The sequence below is a fragment of the Gekko japonicus genome, unplaced genomic scaffold, assembly GCF_001447785.1.
Source record: "Gekko japonicus isolate JY-2015 unplaced genomic scaffold, Gekko_japonicus_V1.1 scaffold516, whole genome shotgun sequence".
Classification (NCBI taxonomy): Eukaryota; Metazoa; Chordata; class Lepidosauria; order Squamata; family Gekkonidae; genus Gekko; species Gekko japonicus.
The window spans coordinates 385867-411652 of record NW_015172567.1 but is presented as its reverse complement, the minus strand read 5'-3'; the positions used below and the strand labels follow the sequence as shown (position 1 = coordinate 411652).

At 46.6% G+C, this 25786-nt stretch overlaps 1 protein-coding gene across 1 annotated transcript in view; it reads right to left on the bottom strand.

The window, feature by feature from the left end:
- Positions 1 to 6: 6 nt before the first annotated feature.
- Positions 7 to 25786, bottom strand: part of TBL1XR1 (transducin (beta)-like 1 X-linked receptor 1) — a 149596-nt gene continuing 123816 nt past the window's right edge. Inside the window, exons 5-15 of the mRNA XM_015421333.1 lie at positions 21271 to 21403; positions 18891 to 19032; positions 17524 to 17587; positions 17275 to 17372; positions 14953 to 15013; positions 13334 to 13455; positions 11802 to 11876; positions 8647 to 8774; positions 8136 to 8301; positions 7256 to 7357; positions 7 to 5804 (exon numbers count right to left, since the gene is read on the bottom strand). Coding sequence (XP_015276819.1) covers positions 5778 to 5804; positions 7256 to 7357; positions 8136 to 8301; positions 8647 to 8774; positions 11802 to 11876; positions 13334 to 13455; positions 14953 to 15013; positions 17275 to 17372; positions 17524 to 17587; positions 18891 to 19032; positions 21271 to 21403 — 1118 coding nt within the window. The 3' untranslated portion in view covers positions 7 to 5777. The remainder of the gene's footprint in view (positions 5805 to 7255; positions 7358 to 8135; positions 8302 to 8646; positions 8775 to 11801; positions 11877 to 13333; positions 13456 to 14952; positions 15014 to 17274; positions 17373 to 17523; positions 17588 to 18890; positions 19033 to 21270; positions 21404 to 25786) is intronic.

The following is a 25786-nucleotide window of genomic DNA, read 5'->3' as shown; positions in this document are numbered from 1 at the left end:
GGACAACATTGCTTCCAGATTCAATTGCTTTGCCTCTGATGAAGATCAACCGTGGTACTGCATTAATAACATAAGGATCTCTCTTATATTTTGGGGAAATATTAAAGCCACAATGTTCATTTCCCTTTGAAATTAATTAAATATCAGCAGGACTTCTGAGCAGAGAAAGACCCCTTTCTTTAAAAAAACAGTAACAAAATGAAGCTCCGTTTGCAGCATGATGTAATTTCTCCCCCAGGAAGGGTTTAAATGTACTCATCTGCCAGCCACAAAGCAAGAAGATGCATAAAACTATCCCATTTTTATCCACTTGTGTTCCCAAACTTAAAGGATATCTAAAGATATTGATGTCTTCTGAAATATCCTGCCAGGATCTAAGCCATGTAGAAAAGCAGTTAGGAACTAAAATTAAAACGGGTATGGTTCTTTGGTCTGTCTCCACAGTTGTATCTAGGTTAATTTTTTAAAAAAGCCTCAGTGACTTTCAATTAATTTATTTAGACGTGAATTGGTGCAAGTAGTTTTCTCACACGGAATGATATGCTATGCACATAAGCACAGTAATCTAGAAGTAAGCATCAATCGCTATACATTTCAGTTGTCCTAGCAAGTTTTGGGATTGCAGGTGCCATAAGTCAATTTCAAACACCCACTAACACACTTACATGGTTACTGACAACCATGGGAGAGAAGTCTTTATTCTGCTATCCTAGCCAGCAGCAGGGCTACCTGCAGACAAACAATGCCACAGCCATCCTGATTTGCAACTCTGCTAGCATCCTCAGGGCCTGAAGCTACAAAACACTCTCTCCTAATCTGTTTTGCAAAAAGCTCTACCCATGCTGTTTCATGACATCATCACAGTGGTTTAGCAGAAATATTCCAGGCCTCTTCCCGTCTCCCTTTCCCCTTCAAACGCCTTCCTATTTGGGTAATGAGTTTCCTTTCTTTCATTGGTGTGAATGGCAACTTAAATTACTCCTATGACTATGAGTTGTTGTTGTTTTTAAATGGGGGGAAACCATTAACAGAGAAATTCAAGATGGCGGGATTGGGCAGAGCCAGAAGGACAGAAATTATCTGGAAAGGTGGCTGGCATCCATTTCTCATCAAGTTATTAACGCCAACCCATTCTGGATTCTCCAGACCAGGTCTAGACTTTCTCTGCCAATCACAGTTCACCAAGATTGAAAATAAACATGTTTGCTTCGAAATCCACATTAGCACACAAACTTAACCTTTCACGCTCCACAGAGTCCTGTCATTAAGTGGAACTGAATGGCAGCAAAAAGGAATCTTCCAAGTGCCATTAACGTGCAACAGAAAATGCTTTGTAAGAAGGAGCTGCGGTCATGGTGGCCTTTTCAATCTGCTCAGGGATTTTACTTCAAAAATGCAGAACAAACCTGTATTTAGCAAGACATCAAAATGGTAAAGTCACATACAGAGATGGGTGAAAGGGATCCGTAAACCCTCTAGAAGTTTGCCAGTTCTCCCCTGCAAATGTCTCGAAGGTTGGTTTTCACCCAGCTGGGTTGACTTCCATTTTCTGACACCTGGCTGGGGGAAACCAAGGTGTGTGAGCATTTGTAAGGGAGAATGAGGAAACGAGGGAAGATTAAGCACTTCCCCTCCAGCCCACTGGTCCCTTCGGATATCCTCAGACCATTTGTATTTGAGGAAAACACTGCACTGGAAACACTGTCTCCCCTTCACAACGGTTCAGTTCAAAGATGGTGGCGAGTGGATCACAGTAGGGGTGATAGAAATGATCGTGTCCCGTCCCACTGCTCTTCAGCATACAACAAAATTGGCACTAGAGACGTTTCTTCAGGCCTATTCGATATTTCGCAACTCCTACTGAAGGAGGAGAGGAAGCCTGACCAGAACTGGAGCAGCACTGTGGCACATGGCTAAAGGAGAGCAGGGGGAAAAAAGGACTTGTGTAGGCTGGAGTCCAAACCCCCCACTTCTCCAAAGGCAGTGGGGGTTTCTTTCTCATCTCTCACGTGTCCCACACCCTTCCGCAAAAAGATCACAAAAGCTGCACCAACTCTGTTCCCCAAACTGACTTACATTATTAAGCTGAGGTGGCGGCGGCGGCGGGTCCTGTTATGCAAATGTATCTGGAAAATTGGCTTCTCTGGGGTGTAGCCCTGGCTTACAATCCTGCACTCCACGGTGTATGCTCACGACAGCCAGTGCCTCCAGCTGGGATTAACCACACAGAGCTGGGCGTAGGGTTGTAGATCAGATGCTTAACTCACACAGAGAAGCCTCATGTTTGGGGGGAGACTCTGAAGTTCAGAATCCTTCCCTCCTCTCCCAAGAGACAGGTTGAGGATCTGGCCCAGCTGTGATGATCCTGAATCATGCTAAAGTAAAAATGGGGGAGGGGTGGAGGAAAGAGGGGAAACAAGCCCAGGATTTGGTGATAATGAAGCTTCAACATCTTCTTAACATGCTGTTATCATATTTAAAAGGCTAGAATCAAAGTCACAAACAAAAGCAGCTAAAAATTGCAAACCCAGAAGTGTGAACATTGCTGTGGAATATTTGTAGCTGTGTCAAAAGAATTCAACACCATCTCTTCCCCCTGCCCAAGTTCCTCTGAAACAGCTGTTCAATAGCTCGTATGGGGGGAAAAACCTGAACAGACTGTCCGTATCAAAATACAAAAGTACTATCAAGAATCGCCTCTGACTTTCGAAAATTTAAATTCAGTGCAATTGACATAAGTGTTGCTAAAGGAAAACTGCTGTTTAAATATACTTTAAAAAAAACAAAACAAAACACACATTTGTGTCTATTCCTGGGAGCAGAGTTTAAAATTATTGCACAGATTTTTATTTTTATATTTTTAAAAACTTTTAATTTTTTTTTAATAATGACAGAGGTCAGCCACAGTCCTGAACCTCTAGTAATAAAAAGCAAGATTTTCAAGTGCCAGATACTCAACTTACATATTGTAATTCACAGGGAAACTGTCCTGAACATCTTGAGCCTATTCCCAAACTCTACAAATGGCTAGTACAGAACCATAACAGATGAGTGCCCCTAACAGATACGAATCGTCCTTTTGTTTTCCTCACAATGGTCTGTATAAGAGTATAATACCCCATTCATAATAACTGGGGTGTGCATATTAAAAGGCTAAAATGGTTACCGTGCTTTAAGGGCTGAATGTGACTGGCTTTCATGGATGTGGAAATAAGAGATCTATATTGAAAGGACAGCCTGGTTGAAAAAGGATGATGAGATGTTTTCTCCACGTTAGCTGAATTTACAGGGAGCTATAAAAATAGGGCAGAAGTTGCACATTACGGAAGGACATGGGACTGCTGCTGAAAATGGCAGCTCTGTGTCACACCCCCGCCCCCACAGTGTCTACTTCAACTTACAGAGCGCCGTTACAAATGGGTGTTTCCCCTGCCCTCCCCAGTCAGAAATAGGTGATATTGAATTAGGCGTTGCGGAGGAGGAGGGAGTAGCTTGACACAAGATTTGCCATTTTCCAAGGCAGCACCGCGTACTCTGCAATGCACGAATCCAACTACAGAGAGGAAAACAACCGAGATTTTTAAGTACGGCATTTGTGAACCAGTTCACTGACACTGCGACGGCGATATAAAATCTTCTGCAAAGCTACTGAATATAAAATCGCTCTTTTAAGTAAAAACTGGGCGAAATGTTAAAAACCAGACAACCTTCCTTTACGAAAAATCAACAGCTGCGGGAAACGTGATGCAACAAGAATATTGGCCAAAGTCCACCTTCGCGCTATTTTTACTGAAACGACCCTGCTAATGGTATTCCTTTTAATCAGTCATGTAAGTAAATGACTGTTTGCCAGTGATGGCCCTGGCCATGAAGAAAGGAAAAACAACACTTGTTATCAGAAACAAAGAGACGATATAGTAGTGACCATATTTCTTCCCCTAAAAACAAATAGCAGCGTATGCTTATCCTAAATGTGGAAGGAAAAATAAATGTCACAAGCACATACAAAAAAAATTAGGAGACGGGAGCAGCAGGGTGAGATTAGTGCAAGACTTTTTTGTTTTGTTTTACAGAAGCTCAATCACTCAGTATTAAAATAAACTTGAAGCAAGTCCTTTGATGGGCGCAGATCCCCTTCCCCCTTTCCTTTGAAACCTAAGAGGCACTGTCATTGGACACTTTTGTCAATGAAAGCCTTATTGAGTAGACACTGCATTCCACCCCCAGTTCATTTCCATTGGATCTTTAGGGACTAAACTTCTTGTCTCTTTATGAAAGTATTAGGAAAGAGACACCAAAGTTAGTTTTGTAGAAAGGAAAGAGGGGGAAAAAACCCTTTTAATTTGGAATTTGGTCGTGCTAGACATCTAAGCGCCGCCGATTTCAGAACAGGTAACAGAAGCTGAGGCAGCGAAGCTCACGCAGGAGTATTTAAACATGAACCAAACGATTTTCCCCCTTCTCCACTGTGGCATTTCTTTTCGCAGTAGTGCGCGCACCTGAATCACAGCTGAAGCTCTATGGATTCAAAGGAATAGACAAAAATATATATATAATCCTTTGATACTGTAGGCATCTGATGTTTGTGGCACATCTGCCGTGGGGGAACTGAGGTTACTCATGCCCCATAGCACACCGACCCTTCTATAGGTTCAGGCATACAAAATGGAATCTCGGTATGCAGACATGAACTCTAGTGCTTGAACATCATGGGAGGATGGTTATACCATGAGAAGGGGGCATGATGCTACTCAGCCATCCCAGATCTGCCTAAAACCTATTGTTCCCCCTCTGCTTATTCTTGCCTCCTTTTAAATGTTCTGCTTGGGAGAACTGTGCCTCCAATAAGAAATGACAGCTTTCGGGGGACTGTTGACATCATAGAGAATCTACCCACCCTGCAGGCTGTGAAAAACACATCTTACAGCTTAAAGGAAAGATGCAGTGTCATTCTTCAAACGGTCCTGCTTTCCGTCCCGCCCTTTCCCGACTAAGCCGTGCGTTGACGTCTGCAACGCGCTCCAGATGCCTGCGACTTTAAAAATAATGCATTCAAAGGACTACTGCAAAATTTCTTCCCCCTCCTTCAATTCTGCATCAAAAGAACCGCCGCTGAGAAAACGATTCACGCCTTTTTTGCTTTGTGCATTAACAGAAACCATACAGGGTTGACTGGGGCAGGGAGAGGAAGAGGTTTTAAAAAGCAAGCAACAAACTAATGTTTGCAGGAGCAGGCGAGTCCATTTCCCCCCTGTACACGATAAACTGCTCATCACCTACTGAAAGGGGGGAGGGGAGCCAAAAAAGAAGGGGAAAAACCCCAAACTCCAATCTTTCAAAGCATTAGAAAGGGCGGAGGGGAATAGCGGAGTAGAAAACAAAATCTGTAGCTTTTGGTACACTGAATGGTCTGTTCTTGTACAGTCATGTTTCTCTCTCTCTTGTCCTGGATGGTTTGTTTTCCCCCCATTTCCAAAATGCCTACGTGTTATTTTGGGAGGGGAGGGGAAGGGGGGGGGGACACAGCAGATTCCAGCACTTGGTGAACAGGCTTCACAAGCTGTGACAAAACTCTGTCATCATCTTCTTCGGGGTGTAATCTTTTTCTAAAAAATTTTTGCTTTTTAATATACAGTATATGTATATAATTCTTTCGGGTTTGGCTGTAGTGGACTGGCCATGGTTCAGTTGGGACTATAGCAGTACATGGGTCAAGGGGACAGTCATTTTGGCTATGTACACATTCATAGTCGGTCCATGGCTTCCAACTAGTAGCGCTATTTCCGGAGGTCTAGTACACAAACCTGCAAGGGGGGAGAGAAGAAGAGAAGGCGCCCGGTCAGAAAGATGAGGCTTGCTGAGTTGGCCCATCATTACAAATGACTTCTTTAAAGGGTTAAATAAATACTAAGGAGAGAGGAGTGGGGCTGCGGCTCAGTGGTCCGGCATCTGTCTCCCATGCAGAAGGTCCCAGGTTCAATCCCCGGCATCTCCCATTAGAATGATTAGCGAGCCAGTGATGAGAAAAGACCACAGTCAGAGCAGATGGTGCTGACCTTGGTAGCTCGAAGGCCTGTCTCCCATTTAAGGCAGCTTTGGGAGGGCTTCCTCAGTGGCTTCAAGCCATTTTAGACAGAACCCTAATCTGGGGGCAGGAGGTGGATACTGCCATGAGGCCCTGATTGCGAATCTCTCCATGGCCCTTGGGGCAAGGGAGCTATGGCAGAATGGCAGAACCACTCTGGAGTCAACCTGCATATTCAGTGGCAGGACACCTGTTCTGTACACAGAAGGTCCCTGATCCAGGCCCCGGCATCTCCTACTGAAGCCCCAACCTTTCTGAGCCGGCAGACCCTTTTGGAATTCTGACGTAAAATGTGGCGGGGGCAGCCCCAAAATGTCTACCGCCGCTTAGATTCAATCACACATAGAAGATGCTTGGGCTGCCACCGCCAAAGCAACGTTTACCTAATAGGTGACAATACCATATATTCAAGGGGTACACAAACTGGGACAGTGGTGCCTTCCTTTTGAGGGTACCCCGGCCAACACTGACAATTACATGGACGTTGCTTTACAAGATCCCCCCCTGTGACTTATAGAGCCGCTTTCTCAGTTAGCCGTGTTTGGCCCTCTGGGCTTCTCTGCTTTGCTAATGAGTAAAGGCCGCAAGGTAAGAAGCAGCTCCAGAGTCCCAAGCTTGTTTCTACCATCGCTTTCTCTTTTAAAAGGTGTGACAACCTGAGACAGACATCATCTTCTCTGTGTGGCAAACGATATGATGGCAGGTAACTTTTTGTTCCCCGGGCTGATGCAAGTACGCAGAAATAGCGCACGGTGCCAAGCTTCCAGGACTGTCTCAGGTTGGACCAGAAATGGGGGCTGCCTTGCTGGCACACTCCCATGCGTCAAGTTCTCCTTGTACATGGAAAGCAGATGTGCAGGGGAAGGGGGGGTTTGGCCTAGCCTTCTTCTCGAAGTGCTACCTTTCCACATGTCAATGAAATCTGGAACATTTAAGCACACAGTCCGTTACGGAGATTTTTTTTTAAAAATGCTTGTCTTGGGAGATTCTTTGTGGGAGGGAAGTGCTAATGAATGATTGGCTTCTGGATCCCTGACCATTCCTATGGACACGGCTTATCCCATCTGCCAAGCCTCCAGCTGACATGTAATTTGAAATGCACCCGGCACATGCCCAGCTATGCTGCATTACGGGAGGGACAAACGGGAGACACCGTTCTGGTCTACTTACTGAACCGTCTGAAGCGCTCGCTCCAACTTTGTCTCCTGCCGCGTTCCAGCAAACCTCGAAAATGCCTCCTGTTCCCCGATAACTATGAACTAAAGAACCCGTCTAAAAAGGGTGGGGGGGGGAGGAGGAAAAGAGAAAGCAGTGAGATGATGATGACGGCACGTACTTACGAGTCGCTCTTCAGTCAGAACGTGTTTTGCAGTAATGTATGAAACAAAAACTAAATCGAAACAGATGCTGAGAGATCAATTTTTAACTGATAAATAGAAGCTTGGGGACAGAGGGAGTTCAAACTAAGGCTGCAGCATAGGAGCTTAATCCCCCCCCCCCAATGCCATTCTTCCAAACTGGTCCACTGGGGCAATCATACAGGCAAGAAACAGGGGACTCCATGTGTCCCCCCCCCCACCATGGCAGTTTGGAGGCAGGCAAGCCTCCCCGCGGAGAGACTTCCACGACCAAGAAGGCCCCTCTTCCAGGTTGCCACCCGCTGAATCTGTTCCACTGCCCTGTGTGTATCTTAGGCGTCAGCTTCAGAAGGCCTGTCTCCTGCTGCCTGATTCAGTGAGATCAGACCTTCTGGGAAATGCAGCCATTGCTCATCCTGAATACAGCAGTGCTCTATCTCCTCCCTCAAGCGGAGGCTGTCACAAAGAGCACCGAAGACAAATGCCTTCAAGAACGGAAGCCAAACGAACAAGGACTCCCGCAGGCTGGATGGAATTGCCCAGAGATGGAGGAACAGAAGCGATACAGGCACATTGCGTCTATCAACCATCGTCCTTCACAAAACCCCTTCCAAGTTAGTAAACAGGCCTGTTTAATGCAACATCATTCAGTTTCTCCCGTTAAGGTGCGGGCTCCCAAGAAGCAGGCCTACCTGTGTATTCCAGATGTGTACACATTTGTCGAAGGAGCCGCTGGCCAGGTACCTGCCATCAGGGCTGAAAGCTACACTGTACACAGGCTCTTGATGTTTCGTCAAAGTGTGGATGCAGATCCCTCTGTCTACATCCCATAACCGAACTGTAGAGTCAAAGGATGCACTGCCAGGGAGGAAAGAGGAAGAAAAAGTTTAGCTAGCTCGTAATTGAAAAGGAAAAGCTCAAGTTGAATACCCACAGCTGTTCCTTTGATGCAAGAGAGGGGGAACCTCTCCCACCCACCCCCCGCCAAGAACTATCCTGGGGATCGTGGGACCCGCTTAGACACAAACTCATACAGCGGAGAGCTGCAAGGAATCAAATTAAATCATTCCCTTTGGTGCCAACAAAAATGTTGGTAAAATAATCCAAGTAAGGACCCCGAGGACAAATTTTTTTTTGGGGGGGGGGGGGGATGTGCAAAGTAAACCTTGTCTCTCCTTATGCAGCAACTTGATGCACTGTTACCTTGCTAACATAAGATTGGCATTAGGGTTGTTTGTTCCAGGCCCTGTAGGACTCCACTTGATAGTATAAATTTCTTTGTTGTGTGCTTGTAGATCGTGGACACAACTATCCTGTTTCATACTCCAGATCTAGGAAAAGGACAAAAGGAAGAAGTACATGTCAAGTACGGTCTGAAGGCACAAGGAGACAGGATCTAGACACTTCCATGATGGGACATCACAAGGACGCCTTTGAATTCCTTGTAAGATAGGTGGGCTATAGGTGTAATCCATGTACCATGGATGAAGGCTTTCCCTAGAGATACACCAGTTCTCGTTTCTGCCAAGAAGATGGCAGTGCTTTCTCCGCATACACTCACTTCATGCACTAGATGGGATAAGCCATTAAAAAGAAACGAAGAAATAACAAAATTTCTGTTTGAAATGAAGTGACTTTTCTTTGGGCTTACACTTGTGAAATCCCACACAGTGGCCTTGGGTTTGTCACTGCTGTCACCAGGAAACACAAAACATACAGGCAAATTGACAGTGTCATTCTGAGCAGAGTTACACCCTTTTAAGTCCACTGACGTCAGTGAGATTAGAAGGGTTGAATGCTGTAAGGTACTCTGTCTTTAGTTTGCCATGATTATAAGGGGGAAATTCCTGAGGAGGGGTGGGTGGGTGAATGGCTGAGTGTATGAACTGCTCTCTATTGTAGGTGCCGTAATTCTTTCCAAGATACCTCCCTGTCTAGGGATGACCCTGAGCCTCACTGTGCCAGCTTGCTTTTCTAGATAAAGAAGATGTATATTCTCAGCTGGTGGTGGGGGTAGTGAATGTGGACTGCTAGGCGGGATGGCTAAGACATGTGATTGGTTGTATGGAAAGGGGGGGGGGGCTTGTTTGAACTGTCTATATCTTTGGATTTCCCCACCAGAACCTCAGTTCTGACATGGTACTGATCTGGCTTGGATTATTATTATTCTTCAATAAACAAATCACTGCCAAAGAGAGTGTTGTGGAAAGTAACTCTATCCAGGAGTCTGACACTTTGCCCCATGAATTTTAGGCCTAATTCACACATGCGATTACCACCAGAGCAGCTGCCAAAACTCCACTGTGTGAAGAGGCTGTGCATGAGATTGCACAGAACACTGTCAAAGAGAAGGGGATGTGGGTTTTTTGTTGGGGAAGGGTTAGTATTTTGTGTGTATGTGTGTGTGAGGGAGGGAGGGAGGGAGGGAGAAAGGGAGGGGAGGGAGAGAGCGCGTACCTGGAAGTCATGGTGACTTCTGGCAACTCCTAGTGGGGCTAGGATGTTTCAGAGAGGTGGCTTGATATTACCTGCCTCTGCATTCTGGCCCTGGTATTCCTTGGAGGTCGCCCTTCCAAGTACTTGCCAGGGTCAGCCCTGCTTAGCTTCTGAGGTTTGACGAGATCGGAATTGCCTTGGCTATCCAGGTCAGGGCAAGGGGTTTTCAGACCTTGGTAAGTTTCTCAAAACGGCACATGGAGCTGAACACATAATACATGAAGCTGCCTTATATCGAATTGGTACATCAAGGTGGCTCAAGTGGTTAAGACGCTGAACGGCAGGCTGTGGAAGGTTGAGCAGTTCGACCCGAGTGCTGCATGACGGAGTGAGCTCCCGTCTCTAGTTCCAGCTCCTGCCAACCTAGCAGTTTGAAAGCAAGAAATCGCAAGTAGATAAATACCACTTCAGTGGGAAGGTAACAGCGTTCTGTGCGCCTTGGTGTTTAGTTATGCCGGCCACATGACCACGGAAACATCTTTGGACAGCGCTGGCTCTTCGGCTTTGAAACGGAGATGAGCACCGCAACCCTAGAGTCGGATTCGACTGGCTTTCGAGCAAGGGAACCTTTACCTTTACTTACATCAAGGTCAATATTGCCCACTCGGACTGGCAGCGGCCCTCCAGGGTCTCAGGCGGTCCCACTGCCTGGTCCTTTTAAATGGAGATGGTGAGGATTGAACCTGGGACCTTCTGCTCTACCACTGCACCACAGTGCCTCCCAGTTGCTTCACAGAGACTTATACAAGTCTTAAGTTCCCAAAGTTTTTACAGCAGGACACCCTTCTAAACTTGTTTCTCTTTTTTGGGGGGGGGGGGGGTAAGAGAAAAATGCAGGAATCTCACATCAGTCAACACTTAAAAAAAAAAAAGCTTATTTTTCATGTTTACTACTGAACAGCAGTATTTCATGGCGATCACACATTTTGCAGGGGCAAACACGAATCTGCCTTTGAAATCCCCCCCCAAGCCTATTCTCCCAACCCACACAGTTCCTCTTCCTCCCTCCTTACAACCTGCAGCCCACTTTTGGTGCCCCCGGTTTGAGAACTACCAGGCTAAGCAGCAGGGTGATGTGCTCCATAAGAAAAACTGGAAGCTACAAGAAGAGCTTGGTGTGGACTGATGTCTGTGTTAAGTGCTTTCCAAACCCCAGAAGGTGGACTTGAGTCAGTTCAAACTGCTGGCGGAAGGGGACAGCACAAGCAGATAGAAGAGCGCCCGAGACCTTCGTGTGATCAGGAATGGAATTCACTGTCGCGGCCTTTCAACATGGTGACTTTTATCGATGGATTTTTGTAAGATGAAGAAAAACTCATAGAGAAGAGGCCTATCCATGGCTGTGTATGTAAAGTGCTGTTAAGTTGCAGCAAACTTACGGCAACCTCTTATGAGGTTTTCAAGGCAAGACACAAATGGAGGTGGTTTGCCCTCGCCTGCTTCTGCAGAGTGACCCTGGGCTCCCATCTAAGTACTAACCGGGACTGCCCCTGCTTGGCTTCTGAGATGTGGTGAGATCGGGCTAGCTGGGGCCACGAGTCATTATTTAGCCATAATCGCTGAGAATCTCCGATTATCTATAAAGCTGGGAGGCTAGTGCTGGAGACAGACTTGACGGGCTCCTCATCTGATCCAGCAAGACTGCTATGTTCTCTCCCATGACACTAAATTCGATATCACTGAAGGACAACCACAATATCATCAGGACTGGCTGCTTGTAAAATTCCAGTCTGCCAAATGTTTCATAACTTCTTGGTTACAGGTACGTATTGATTCCTGCTAACTACAAATGTGGCCGAGAAAACACAGTGTAAGACATTTATCCCAACTGAGAACCATCCCATCCCACGCTGAGCGTTTACCTTCAGAGTCATGTCGTCAGAACACGATGCCAGAAGATTACCAGTGGGATCCCATTTGATTGCATTTACTTCATTCTGAAATTGAACAGCAAGAGTGAAGCTGACATCTCCACTTCCTCGAAGAGGAACGGTGCCTCGGCAAAGGAGGGCGGGCTCTTTCAGCTTGAACACGACACAGCTTAAGTGAGAGGGGACACTGCCAGAAATGGTGAAGCATCTGGATCAGTGCCTGGCTGGAAGTTTATTCAGAGGGGCTTCACGGGGCCTGATTATTGTAAGTCCAGTAAGGATACAGCTGCAGGCCCAGGGTGATCAAAGAAACATCTGGCTCCTGGCCGAGAGCGTCCAACATTAGGGCTGAGGAGTGGTGGTGGAAATTGCCATCAAGTCGCAGCCCAGTTATAGCGACCCAGTAGGGTTTTTCAAGGCAAGAGGTGAGCAGAGGTGGTTTGCCATTGCCTGCCTCTGGGTAATGAGTCTGTACTTCCTTGGTGGTCTCCCATCCAAGTACTCCCCAGGGCTGACCCTGCTTAGCTTCCAAGATGTGACAAGATGGGGCTAGCCTGGGCCATCCAGGGCAAGGCAGGGATGACGAGACAACCCTTTCAGTGCCACCATTTCTGGACAACAAGGATGCACAGGCTGTGCAACTGCAACTCCCAATGCAACAAACATACAGCACATGATGCTTTCACATCCCTCAACTGGCGATGCTCATCTCACACTCCAGGGAAATGTCAGGTCTGCATTGCAACTAACAGACTCTGGTATCAGCTACAGGGGGCTGGAACAGTCAGCACATCAGCTGCCTTCAAACCCTGTGACGGATGAGAACTTTGCCTTGAAACTGTGCCTCTTCTTACTTTGGTTAACTAATTTATTTGGGCCTGGAAGCCGAGTCATGGGAACGGGGGGGGGGGGGGGGGGGGAGAGACGACATACACACACTCTATGAACCTAGCATGTGCATGTGTTATGCTGCAGATGATGCTTCAGCTGGAAGAAAGGTCACTACTACAGATTCAATTTCTTGCATAACCATTTCTGAAAAGAGGTTCTAGGACACTCTCCAGACTGCTCTCTTAACTTCCTCCCCCCCCCCTTCCCTGTAACTTAACAGTTTACAAGCCATTTATCAAAGTATTTTATAGATAATTTGCAGCTGAATAGATAAATATGGCTAGACTACATGTGCACTTTTAAAAATCTTGCCTGATAGTAATATCTTTAGTTTCTGCTGTTCAGAAATGTTCTGCAGGCAGGCAGTCCAGAGAGTAATGTATCAGTTGTGAAGCAAATTAGGCAGCTAAAAAGGATATGGGCAGTTGAGTCAACTTGATCCTTACAGTAAATACAAAAATGTTTCTCAGGGGGCATTCTACTAAAATGGCCCTTAATCTCAGCGGAAGGTAACGCACTGCATCTAACTAGCATAAAAGAGCGACAATATTTTGGAACTGTCTTAACTTTGTTCCATGCACGCTGCTGGCACTGAGAAAGTGGAGCAAACCAAAAGAAAGAGCAGGACTCACCGTATGGCCCTGGAAGGTTTTGATGGGCTTATCTTGGCCTAACTTACAGACATGAATGCACATGTCTGTGCTACAGGAGGCGAATGTGTTGTTGCTCTGCCAGTCAACATCTAATGCTGGTGCTGTTGACAGGAGGACAAACAAACGAACCACAACCAAGTTAGAAGAAAGCTCTGGTCCACGCAATAGTGATAAGCAGACGGTATCAAGGGACTCACCATCTAACTGGAGGGCAGGCACACAAAGTACTTCCCCCTCCCACGTGTAATAAACTCTTGACCCAACCATGTTTATGTAAAGAAATGTGGCATGTGAAACTGACAGTCACAGATGCAGAAATCCCTGATGCTGTTTCAGCACTGCAACAGCTGTCAAGATTATGGAAAGTGCTGCCAGCTGTGCATGTGATCCCGCTTTGCATTTTGGAAGTGTGTGTGCAAACAGGTACCCAGGCTCTGCTGAACTGGCCCAACTGTGTGACCTGGCCTTTATTGGTCAAGGCCAGAAATGACTCTGGTTGTTAAGACTATGATTAAAGCACCAGTGATGGTTGAAACACAGGGCTATAAAATGCCTGGTTGAAAAAAAATCAAAAGGGATTGTTACAGAACTAGTGGGCTGCAATGATCAGAAGACTGGGGTTGGGGGGCGATCAAAAACCACTTGGCTCTGTTGCGAAAAAGGGCTGTCGTGATATGGACTGTCCCCTTCTGCTCTGTTCCAGCACGCGCTCTGCAACTCACAGGGAGCCACCCTGGCAATGGCCATCAACCCACATCTACGTCCACCCATGGCATGATGTCTGCATCTCTGGAAGGCTCACGGCTTACCCACTCCCCTGGTGGCTGCCGTTCTGAAGTGCAGACTATCTGCCAGCCACAAGCCCCACCAGGCAAAGGCCTTGCTTGCTGTCCTGAGACAGGGGGCAGGTGCTGTATGGGGGGACGGTGCTCAGAGGAGCCACGGGTGGGTATGGCGAAGGGTATCACTGGAGTGCAGGCTCCAGAATTGACTGCACACTCCATTTAGGGACTGTGCTTATAATGTGACAGGGCCTGTAAGCCCAGAAGTCTTCTACTGTAGCCAGCCCACAAAGTTCTAACCTGAGTGCCAGCTGGGGCAGAATTTGGTACTCTTTCTAGTGGGAAACCTAAGGTTCAAATCACTGCTCGGTTACGAAGCTCAGAGGCCTAAGCAAAGTCCCTCACACAGAGCAGCAGAGAAGATACAGAGGGATAAAACCATTTAGCTAATCGTGATTCCCAAGTGTGTGTGTGTGGGGGGGGGGTATGGCACGCCAAGCCAGTGCAGTCTACTGTAAAACTGAGACGTTGGAGACCCAACCCAAAGGAGAAGGGAGAAAGCGATCAGGGCCAGATCATGACCAGATGGAATGCATCATCACAGGCAGTGCACAAGCCAGATACCAAAAATGGTGGAGCCAAGTACAGTTTTATCCTAGCCAAGGTATTCTGTGCAGTGTCAGGTTAGAAGAAAACAAAACCCTAAACTCTTTAAAAAGTTTTCAAAGCAATCAAGATGAACTAAACCCCCCCACCCCAAGAAAATTTGCTTAAATCTTTCCAGCTCTGCTCTGAAAAACTGAATGAAACACATACCAGAATGGAAAGGAAACTGCTGCTTAGCTTCTCCGGTGTGTGCGTCCCAGATAATTGTGGTCTGAAGAAGAAGAAGAAGAAGAAGGATCATAATGTTGCTTTGCAGAACTTGCACGCGGATCACATCTCGTGGACCAAAGCCATTCTGACTCTACATTTTTGGCAGGGCCAGAACTCACTGGTGTTTTTTTTTTTTAACTGATCCAATTTCTTCATGTGTCCATTATCAGGAAGCGAATCTTTGTAACAAATAAGAGATCTTGTACAATTGTACATTTGTATTACAGTGCTCAACAAAATGCAATTTCAGACAAGTCCATTTGATTGGGGTTTCACTGCTTCTCTTTCATAATTTCATTTCAGTAAAAAAAAGAAGTACAGTCTAGATTCTTTTCATATCAAGAAGAGAAGAAGAGAAGAAGCGTTTGGATTTATACCCCACCCTTCACTACTCAAAGGTGTCTCAGAGTGGCTTACAAACTCCTTTCCCTTCCCCTCCCCACAACAGACACCCTGTGAGGTAGGTGGGGCTGAGAGAGCCCCGACAGAAACTGCTCTTTTTCAAGGACAGCTCTTGTCAGAACTACGGCTTGCCCAAGGTCATCCAGCAGGTGGGAGTGGAGGAGTGGGGAATCAAATCCAGTTCTCCCAGATTATAGTCCGCGCACTTAACCACTACACCAAACTGGCTCTCAGTGTTTTCCTTTCCCAAGCAGATAAGCAGATGCCATGGTGCATTCATGCCGCAATTATCAGGGTCCTAACTAATTCCTTATCATCCATACATACACTATTTATAATAAACCCTAATAAAATGAATTTTCACAATTCTTTAAGAACTCCTGTATTGTTTCCTTTGATTTGGAATTAATGAACAACCAATCCTGTGTTGCCTTTTACTCCTTTGCATTCACTTAATTAGCTCCTCTCCCTCCAAATATTTTCAGGCTGCTATGGCTTCCTTGAATTGCACCCTAGAGCCACATGAGATGTTACATACAACTGGGAATATGATGCTCTGGGACTGGTAGGCTGAGCTCTAGTGCAATTGCTGTGCTCCACTCAGTTCCTTGGAATCAGTTTCAGGTAGGTCTGGAGTGGAAGAGCAAGATTTGAACCCACTAGCACCTCAGTAACAACAAGACTTCTAGTTATAAAGCTTTGGCGGGCCAAAGCTCCCTTTCTCAGATACTGATAAAGGAAGCTTTGATCTCAACAGCCTTTGCCCGGGAAATCTTATTGGTCTCTAAGGTGCCACTAGACTCGAGCCTTGCTCTCCTTGGAACTGCATCCCTTCTCTATGTATTCTTCCTCCACAGGTGGAGCACAGGATCCTGACTAGCTACCCCAGCAAAGGGCCAGTTTGATGAAGTGGTTAAGTGTGTGGACTCTAGTCTGGGAGAACCGGGTTTGATTCCCCACTCCTCCCCTTGCAGCTGCTGGATGACCCTGGGTCAGTCATAAGGTCTGCCAGAGCTGTTCTTGAAAAAGAGCAGTTTCTATCAGAGCTCTCTCAGCCTTGCCTACCTCACAGGGTGTCTGTTGTGGGGAGGGGAAGGGAAAGGAATCTGTAAGCCGCTCTGAGATTCCCGAGTGAAGGGTGGGGTATAAATCCAATCTCTTCTTCTTCTTAAGTCTGAGCAGTTAATGTTGCAACTCTAGTTTCTAAGTATACTCTTAACAATATATGCCATATGTATATGTTACAAGCAAAAGTAGTGGACATGCATATTAATTATTTACTTCATCTATACCCCACTTTTCTCCCCAGTGGGGTCCCAAACCAGCTGACAATTCTTCCCTTGTCTAGAAAAGATAACTGTAGGCCACTTTGGGCCCCCACTGTGTAGAACAGTGGGGTATAAGTTAAGAAAATGAACATATTAGAGAGTTGTGATAGGTTGAAACTCACTGTAGAGTTTACAACCAGGGCATAAACCAAAGTTTGCCACGGTGCAATATATAAAATGGCACCCTGTGAAATCGCACATAAACACCAACTGGGTTTGATCTGTGTTCTAGTCTTAAGCCGCTCCAGTAACAGGAGATTTCACCTCCTCTTATGACTTCATTATTTGACAGTCCTTCTTAATACCAGAGTGAATTGTGATTTTCATTGGCATTAAGAGATCACATCTGTTGTCTGCAATGCATATAAATCACCTGCTACATTCAGGGCCTGATTAAGCAACAGCAAAGGTGGCTCTTGCTAAACCTGGACAGTTTTACTACCTTTTCGGTGCCAACAATACCTATCGTGGCTTGATTACCTCTTAATTAAACTGGCAACAATGAATTTTAACAAGCCAAATGTGTTCTCACCTTGTCCACGCCTGCACTTAAAATGAAATTGCCTTTCTTGTTCCATTTTAATGCAAATATGGGACCTTTATGTTGCCCTAACGTGCTGGCGAGGTTACCTAAAAATTAAAAGGAAACACTTAGAAAAATGTGAAGAAGAAAAAGAAGGAGGAGGAGGAGGAGGAGGGAGGGAGAGAGGGAGGGAGGGAAAAATCGACAAAACACGTTCTGGTGTAAAACTCAAAGCAGAAAAGCAAGCTCTCCACTCACCATCTTTAGTCCATATCCTTGCAAATCCATCATATGATCCCGTTGCTAGAAGCGTACCTTCACTCTGTGGGGCAAAAGTAGAGATTTGTAGCATTCTCACACGGACTCCAACTACGCAAACCAGAACCTTCATACATAATACTCACTTGGCTATAACTATATCCTGAGCCATGGGACTGCATACTATCGAGAGCAAAGGGAAGATACCTCATGCTCCGACAGTGAACTTTTTGATCTGCTTTTCCCACCAGCACGGAACAGGTATCAGGACAGACATAAGAAAATACTTCTTTTCATGTGATGCATAATTAACCTATAGAATCTGCTCCCACAGACTGTGCTCACAGCCACTGACTCAAGTGCCTTAAAGAGGAATTAGTCCACTGGAGGACTGGTCCATTGACAATTAATAGCTGTGAAGGCTAAAATGGAAACTCCATGTTCAGAGGCATTATACCTCTGAATACCACTTGCTAGGCTAAAGCTCTCGCCTTCAAGAGGCTCAACAGGGACATCTGGTTGACCACTTTGGGAAATGGGATGCAGGCCTACATGGATATTTGGTCCGATCCTGCAGGGCTATTCTTAGGTTCTGAAGTCCCTAATTAGACTTGATGAGCTTATCTTTTGATTGTTTTGTTGATAACACTGTAACTCAGGGTCACTATAAGTTATGCTTGTTACCAACACCATTTAATCTTCGCCATTTATTGTTCCCACCCCTCTCTGTTTTATTGACTTAATTCTGCCGTCCAGGGCCACGTGCTGGAAAGTTGAGCAAACCCAGGAGGATCTTGTTTTCCTTCTTGGAATGGCAAACTTCAGCAGTGCATCACACACCATTTCTGAACGTCCGCCGAAGTTTCAAAAGCTATTTGACATTCAAAGTAGGGGGTTGTGTGTCGTGTTTCTTGGAAAAGTCCAAACTGCGCTGAGCGAGTATGGTTCTCTGGGTAATGTCCCAGATACACAAAAAAGGCTGACATTTCAGCAGGCATCTGGTTTTGATCTTATATCACCATGTACACTGAGGGGTGCTATGGCAAAACTAAAAATGGATACCCACAACTCAAAAGTGAATGTTCAGAAATAGCCACCTCCCACCATTAAACGTCCATCAGAAGTGTTTGGAAGCTTTGGGGATGGCTGTGATCGACATTCTTACATAGCAAGGATTTGGCAGAGGAATGGAAAAGTAAATTCAATAGCTCTCCCTAATCTTTCTCCACCTACTGGAATTCTCCTAATCGGAGAGGTTTGGCTAGAACCTTCCCTTTTTCTAGATTTCTATCCTCTGTGTTTTTACAAATAAAATAAACAGTACTCGTATCTAACAGACACTTGGAACACTTGTAGTTTCTGCTTACATTCCAGTCCAAGGACGTCACGTCTTTGTTGCTCGGTACATCTTGGCCCCCTTCTCGTATACAGTGCCGGAGGACCAGCTGCGTGGATCCGCTGGTACTGTTCTCGCTAAGGTTCCATATTCTTGCCGTCGAATCTCCTGATCTGTACGATATTTATATTTATTTATTATTTATTAATTCGACTTATTATACCGCCTTCCCGCAAGCGGGCTCAGGGCGGCTTACAGCATTGGCACCAATTGCCGGCAAAACCATAAAAACATTATAAAACAGTACAATACAGATAAATTCATAAAATCATAATGTGCTATTGATTATACAGTTCATTATTTGCATGGCGTGCTAGAGATGTCTACAACAGCCCAATTCCGGCTCAGTGTCGTCCTGAGTCACTCGATGGAATGAGCCAGATGTTAAAGCTGAGGGCCGGGCTCGTTGATGGTAATAGTGGGGCGGCTCCTAGTTGAAGGCCTGGTGGAAGAGCTCCGTCTTGCAGGCCCTGTGGAACTGTAAGAGACCCTGCAGGGCCCTGATCTCTTCTGGGAGCTCGTTCCACCAGTAAGGAGCCGCCACTGAAAAGGCCCTGGCCCTCATCGCAGCGAGCCTGGCATCCTTGAGGCCTGGGAGGGTCAACCGGTTCTGTGACCCCGACTGCAGTGCTCTCTGGGGTATATGTGGGGAAAGGCGGTCCCTCAGGTATGTCAGACCCTGGCCATATAGGGCTTTAAAGGTAAGCACCAACACCTTGAAGCGAATTTGGTATGCTATTGGCAGCCAGTGGAGGGCCTTCAGCACAGGCTGGATGTTCTCCCATCTAGGTAAGCCCATCGACAGCCTGGCCATGGCATTCTGCACTAGCTGCAGCTTCCGAATTTGCGACAAGGGCAGCCCCATGTAGAGAGTGTTACAGTAGTCTAATAAACAGAACCAGATTGGGGATTTGTTTCAGCTATCTACATAATAACATTAAAGCCTAAATAAAAGAAAAGAAGCCTTAAGGATATTACTATTCCTCCTAAGAAGCTCAAGCACTCCCCCGAATGAACAAAAGACATAGGTAGGTTTTCTTGTTCATGACTGAGCTCAGCATAGGGGCACTTGTATAAGAAACACTCAGATTGGGTTTCGCGTGTCCTTGCCAAGGCCCGTAGTCAGGATTTTCTTTATCCGGAGGGCCTTTATATAAGTCAGGGTGCACCCCACACATACACCTAAAGAAGTGCCTGAGCTGGATGGGAAGTTGGGTGGCCTTGGTGGTAAGTCAGGGGGGCCAGGCCCCAAGATGCCCCACTGTAGCTACGGGCCTATCCTTGCCTATGCTATGATGTTTCATAAACTGTAATTTCCCAGATCAAATGAAACTATTTTTATGTCCCAAGAAATAACACAGCAGCCAGTCGCTTTTTCCCCACTTCAAAGTAGGCTGCGTCCACAGGAAGAAAGCAAGAATACTACATTTCTTTAAGGCTTTTTAAAAAAAGTTTATCAGAAGCTGAACTTTACAACCAAAAGGCGGTGTCAGTTCACAAAAATGTATTTGCCTGAGAACTGCTTGAATTAAGCACATGCAAACAGCACTCGGAGAAGGGTGTGGTGGGGTTAGCTGGGTGACACTGCTCTCTTCATGGAATTGTCAGATAAATCCAAGTGGCATGGTGAAGTCGGCTTCCATAAATAAGTCTGCTGCTCTCATTGTGTGTTAAACAGATAGCTCACAGCCTTTCCTACAAGTGAGCCAACAAGCCACACGTACTGGCAGCTAGGCTTCCTCCAGATTTAGCCCAGAGGCTCAAACAGACCAGATGATTATCACACTTTTCCTAAAATGCAGACTGCAGGTTTGTGTGGCCTTAATTTGCCTCAGGGCTGTGCAAGGAAGAGAAAGGGGGTTTAACAAATCCCCTAACTGTATCTACACTTCCAACTTTGATATCAGCATTTAAAGGAGAAAAATGCATGCTTTGAAATGGAGTGGGGGGAGGGTACGATCCAGTTCCGATTATCGAAACCAAGCAGAGTTTAAAGAGTTAAACTTTCTTTCTATTTCCCACACAACCCCGGGGCAAACTGAGGCTGCAATCTGTATTTTATAGCTGGATGTAAGAATATGGGCTTTGCCATGTCTGTCTGAGCCCTATACAATGACAAGTTCAGCCTTCGTATCCATGACCAGATGTTTGCCTCTGACCGTGGAGGTGATGCTTTTACACACAGTCACATTTCTAAGGGCTTTCGTTCAGACTAAAAGGGTACGTTCTCTGCAACAACACTTAACATTCCCCAGTTCAAAAAGGAAGGGATGTTTTGAATGGCTTTTGAGGAAGCAGATACAACTGCAGTGACAAAGAAGCATCTTGAACGGCTTTAGCGGGGCACATACCCTGAGGCCAGAAGGTCGCTAACGGGGTTCCAAGCGCAGATGAATACTTCGGAATCGTGGCCACGCAGCACCACTGCTTTATTGGGAGGGATTTCAACATCACCGTCCACTTCCATCATATCTGTGTGATTATCTGCATTATTGGGAACAACAAGAGGAGACAGGTATTCCATTATTTTCACACGCATTGGTCACTTCCTGCCTGGAACCCAAAAAGGACTCCTCTGTGCATGCACTGCCAGAGCACGCACCAGACTCTTCCCTGACCTTCCTTGGCTTCCTTAGACCATCAGATTTCCTGTCCCTCTGAGGCACCCGAATACTATACAAAGTCAAAAGGCACGTGTTCTGAGGCTACTCTGGGCCAAACAAGCTCTTTCAATAGGTGGCTGGCGAAACCAAACCTGCTCTAAAGCCACTAAGCCAGTACCGGAGATTAGAGAATGCCAGTGCGGATGTATGGATAGAGCAGAGGTCCCCATTGGGTTGCCAAGTGTAAATTCCTCCGGAGCTGGGGACTCCCGTCCGGCGTCTGTAGCGCGCCGTAGAGTTTTCCCTCGGATGACCGTGGCCCCACCCCCAGCGTCGTCACGTCACTTCGGGGTGAGGCGCACGTCGGGGTGGGGTTCCCCCCAGGGCCCGATCTGCCGCCGGCGGGGAACGGGCCTCTGGGGCGGGGTTTTCCCAGCCACCCGAGGGGACTTGGCAAGCCTAGGTCCCCAATGTGGCGCTCGCAGGTGCCACAGTGCCTGCCAAGTATATTTAGAAAGCAGGCAGGACTAGAGATGGGGCTTCCTCTAGCAGGGCTTCCGTTTGGCCACTGGAGATGTGATTGGCTGGGCAGATGGCTCTCCATTGCGTGACTGAGGGTAAGCGGCAGTTATGAGAGGAAATTTTTAAAAACAATGTTAACTTTAAAAGGCATCCTGAAATTTTAAAAGGGTTTCTGCCTGAAATGTTCAAGATTTACTATTAGAGTAATGTATAACCTCACTCGCTGACATTTTGTGGCTGGCTCTGCCTCTTGCGGCAGCCATTTTGTGTTTGCGCTCACTGCACTGTGTCAGATTTACAAAGCCTGCAGGTTGGGGGCCCCTGGGATAAAGTACTGGTTTCAGACATGGAGGGATGTGGATTCGAATCCACCCCCTGCCATAAATGGCAGGTTTGAAATGTTAACCGATAATAAGATTGGTTTGTGGCACAGCTGACGGTGATGTGTGCACCGGATGTTAATTTGGTCTTGTGAAGCAGGTGTAAAAGTAAATGGATTTCTCAGGGGGTTGAGAGAGGGAGGCCCCCTCTTGATCTCGCAGATCAGGATAGGATATAAAACTTTACAGGGACAAAAATCAAACTGCTAACCCTCTTTCTCCCCCTGTTATAGATAATCAGTTGTTTTACCAGGCAGAGGGGCTTGACCCAAACATAGTTGTGTAACATGGACTAGTCACAAATTAAGGAACCATGTAGTGTATATCTTGCAAGGAAGTTCATATTAGAGCTATGCATTGGGTCATTTGTAAAGAGAAACTCACAGCCAAGACTATCCTGCTTTTTAGTTTATCTTGGATCAAATGTGTGTGTGTGTGTGTGTGTGTGTGTGTGTGTGTGTGTGTGTAAATTAACCTACTGATCCATTTTTAAGATAATGGAGGCCCACATCAACTACAAGCACTGCACACCAATGTTCCCTCTAAGCTGTAGAGTCTTCTGAGCAAAAATTTTACTTTCTGAGCTCCTGGCATGAAAGTTGTGAGTGGGTGATTTGGCTACTGCATAAATTAGTTTGCTCTGGATCCATCCTCCCCGAGCGAAGACAAAAATCTGTGAGCCAGAGGCTAAAAAACTGTGAGCTGGCTCATACTAACTCAGCTTAGAGGGAACACTGCTGCACGCCTCCTGAACAGCTCTAGAGAGAGGCTTCTGCCCACGTGCAGAAATACAGGAGCAGTTATTGCTATCTGGAACCCAGCAGCCATGAAAGCCCTTAGTTCTTCAGAGCCAGAAGGAAAGCAGGAATCGTTTGCATTTCCAGCCAGTAGGGGTGGCTGGAACACCACAGTCTCACTACATTAGTGCTGGCTCTCCAGCCTGAGCTACAGCACACGGTTGAGCGTGGAAAAAGAAGGAAGGCATAATTTTTATTAAAATAATGTGCAGTTCTGTAGGTTTCACACATACAAAATGAAGTGCTAACCTGTCAAAACCCACATAAATAACAGTCACGCACCATCTGATGCTCCCAGACCATCCCAAGCATCTGTGACAACCCAGGACCAAGCTTTGCAGTACACTGGAGATCGGTGGGGTGATAGGGGATTTGGACTGAGGATGCTGTACTGCTGAAGGGTGGGTTAACCCTGCTATTAGCCGTGAAAGGAGAAAACAGAGATGTGCAATACAGTTGCCTGGGCTTTCTTCCTCTGCCATTGCTTACCAAGGATGGCTAATTTCTATGAGGTCAACAGGGTGCGTGATGGGGGGGAAAGGTTAAGCCCTCCCAGAACACCAGAGCCCTCAGATCCAATCTGACTTCACATTATGTGCAGCTGGACCCTCCTTTTAATGAAAATTCCCCTACATTGTCACAGCACTGCTACCTCCCCCATCTGCCTGGGTCAGGGGTCCCTAAAATGGCACCTGCCAACACCTTTCTTGGAGCCTGCCAATCGTTTTTAGAAAGTGGGTAGGGCCAGGTGGGGCTCTTCTGATTTGCCACTGAAGACCTGCGTGGCTATGCAATTAAAACAACACTGTTTCAGTGGCTGCTGCAATCACAGCGTTTGTTTCATTCTCTCTCAATGCTCTCTCCCAATTTATTTTTAATTACCCTTCTTCTCCCCTGCACCGGAGCTTCCTCTGGGTGTCTCTCTGCCTACTGCGGCAGCCATTTTGTGGTTGTGCCCCCTGACCTGTGCCGGAACTCCAAGGTTCCAAAAGGTTGGGGAGCCCTGCCCTTGAGGGTTATGAGCTGCTTCACACATTACAGAGTATAGAGCAGGGGTGTCAAACATGCGGCCCAGGGGCCGGATCAGGCCCCCCAGATGGCTTCTATCAGGCCCGCAAGGGACTGGCTGTCTCCTGCTTCTTCCTCCAGTTCTGCTGCTGCTGCAGCATAGCTTGCTTTCCCAGACACTCTCAATCGTTCAGGGGAGATAGATAGGCAAGCTTCTGCTCCCTGCACTGGGCTGAGGCCCCTCCCCCTCCCCCTCCCAGATTGCTACAGCAGACATTTTAATGCAATAATTCAGAGCAAGAAGTGTCAGTCATCAGAGACTGTTAAATAAACAAAATATTGCAAGAATGCTAATGTTTCGAGCATGTTTGCGTCCTTTATCAAGTTTATAACTCCGCTACCTGGCATTACATTTTATGACACACACGGCCCGGCCCAACAAAGTCCAATTTATGTCAAATCTGGACCTCCATAACAAATGAGTTCGACACCCCTGGTATAGAGGCTGCGTCTGGGGGCCCTCCCCTGGACAGACATAACACTGTCACACTTGAGCTGTGGGTTCAAGTTGTGCTACTAGGCCTGTTGGGGAAAACCGCAAGTATCCCAGGGATCACATAGATTTCCCCAAAGAGGACCTGTTTGGGACTGTTTCAGGCAGCAAAAATGGTTGTGGGGTGAAGCTGAAGCCCCTTCTCCAGGCACGATGGTCCTGATCCTATTTGGTCTCTGCACACACAGGCATTAAGGAGAATCCACAACTCATGTGTGATTATGTTATGTCTGATTAAACCTGGGCACTCCGTAATATGTGTAGATGACATCCAAGACACATTTACTTGTTTATTTTAAAGGGCAAATTCGAGCCACGTTCCCGCAATAACCCCACACGGCAAGTCCAACTGTTGGCCAGTTTGCCCCCCCCTGCTGCCAGTTTTATTTCTGCCAGGGTATAGCTGTAGAACTTGTTTTGAACATCAGAGCCAAACTTGGAATTTTGCAACGTAACAAGCACGTGGCCCGGCCCTAGACAGCCCAGGCTACCCCGATCTCCTGAGATCTCAGAAGCTAAGCAGCATCACCCTTAGCTAGTATTTGGATGGGAGACCCCCAAGGAATAAGGAATACCAGGGTTGTGACACGGAGGCAGGCAATGGCAAGCCACCTCTGAACAGCTCTTTCCTAGAAAACCCCACCGGGTTGCTGTAAGTCAGCTGCGACTTGACGGCACTTTCCACCACCACCAATGAGCACATGCAGAGCGCTTAACACCCTCACCACGGATTAACCAAAGCCCAGTCCTTCACACTTTTATCTTCACAACAACTCTACGAGGTAGGTTAGCCTGAGACAGAGTCACTGTCCCAAGGTCACTTCACGGCAGAGTGGGGATTTTAACGGGCCTCCCCAATCCTAGCTCAGTGACCATACCCAGTGGGCTCTGTGTGATAAAGGCAGCGCAGAGGGCTTCCAAGCGGGCTTAAGCTCTCAGCCCCTCCCCCAGAAGTCAAAGCCCTTCCTTCTTGCAGAAATTAAACAAGATGCTTGCAGCTTTCA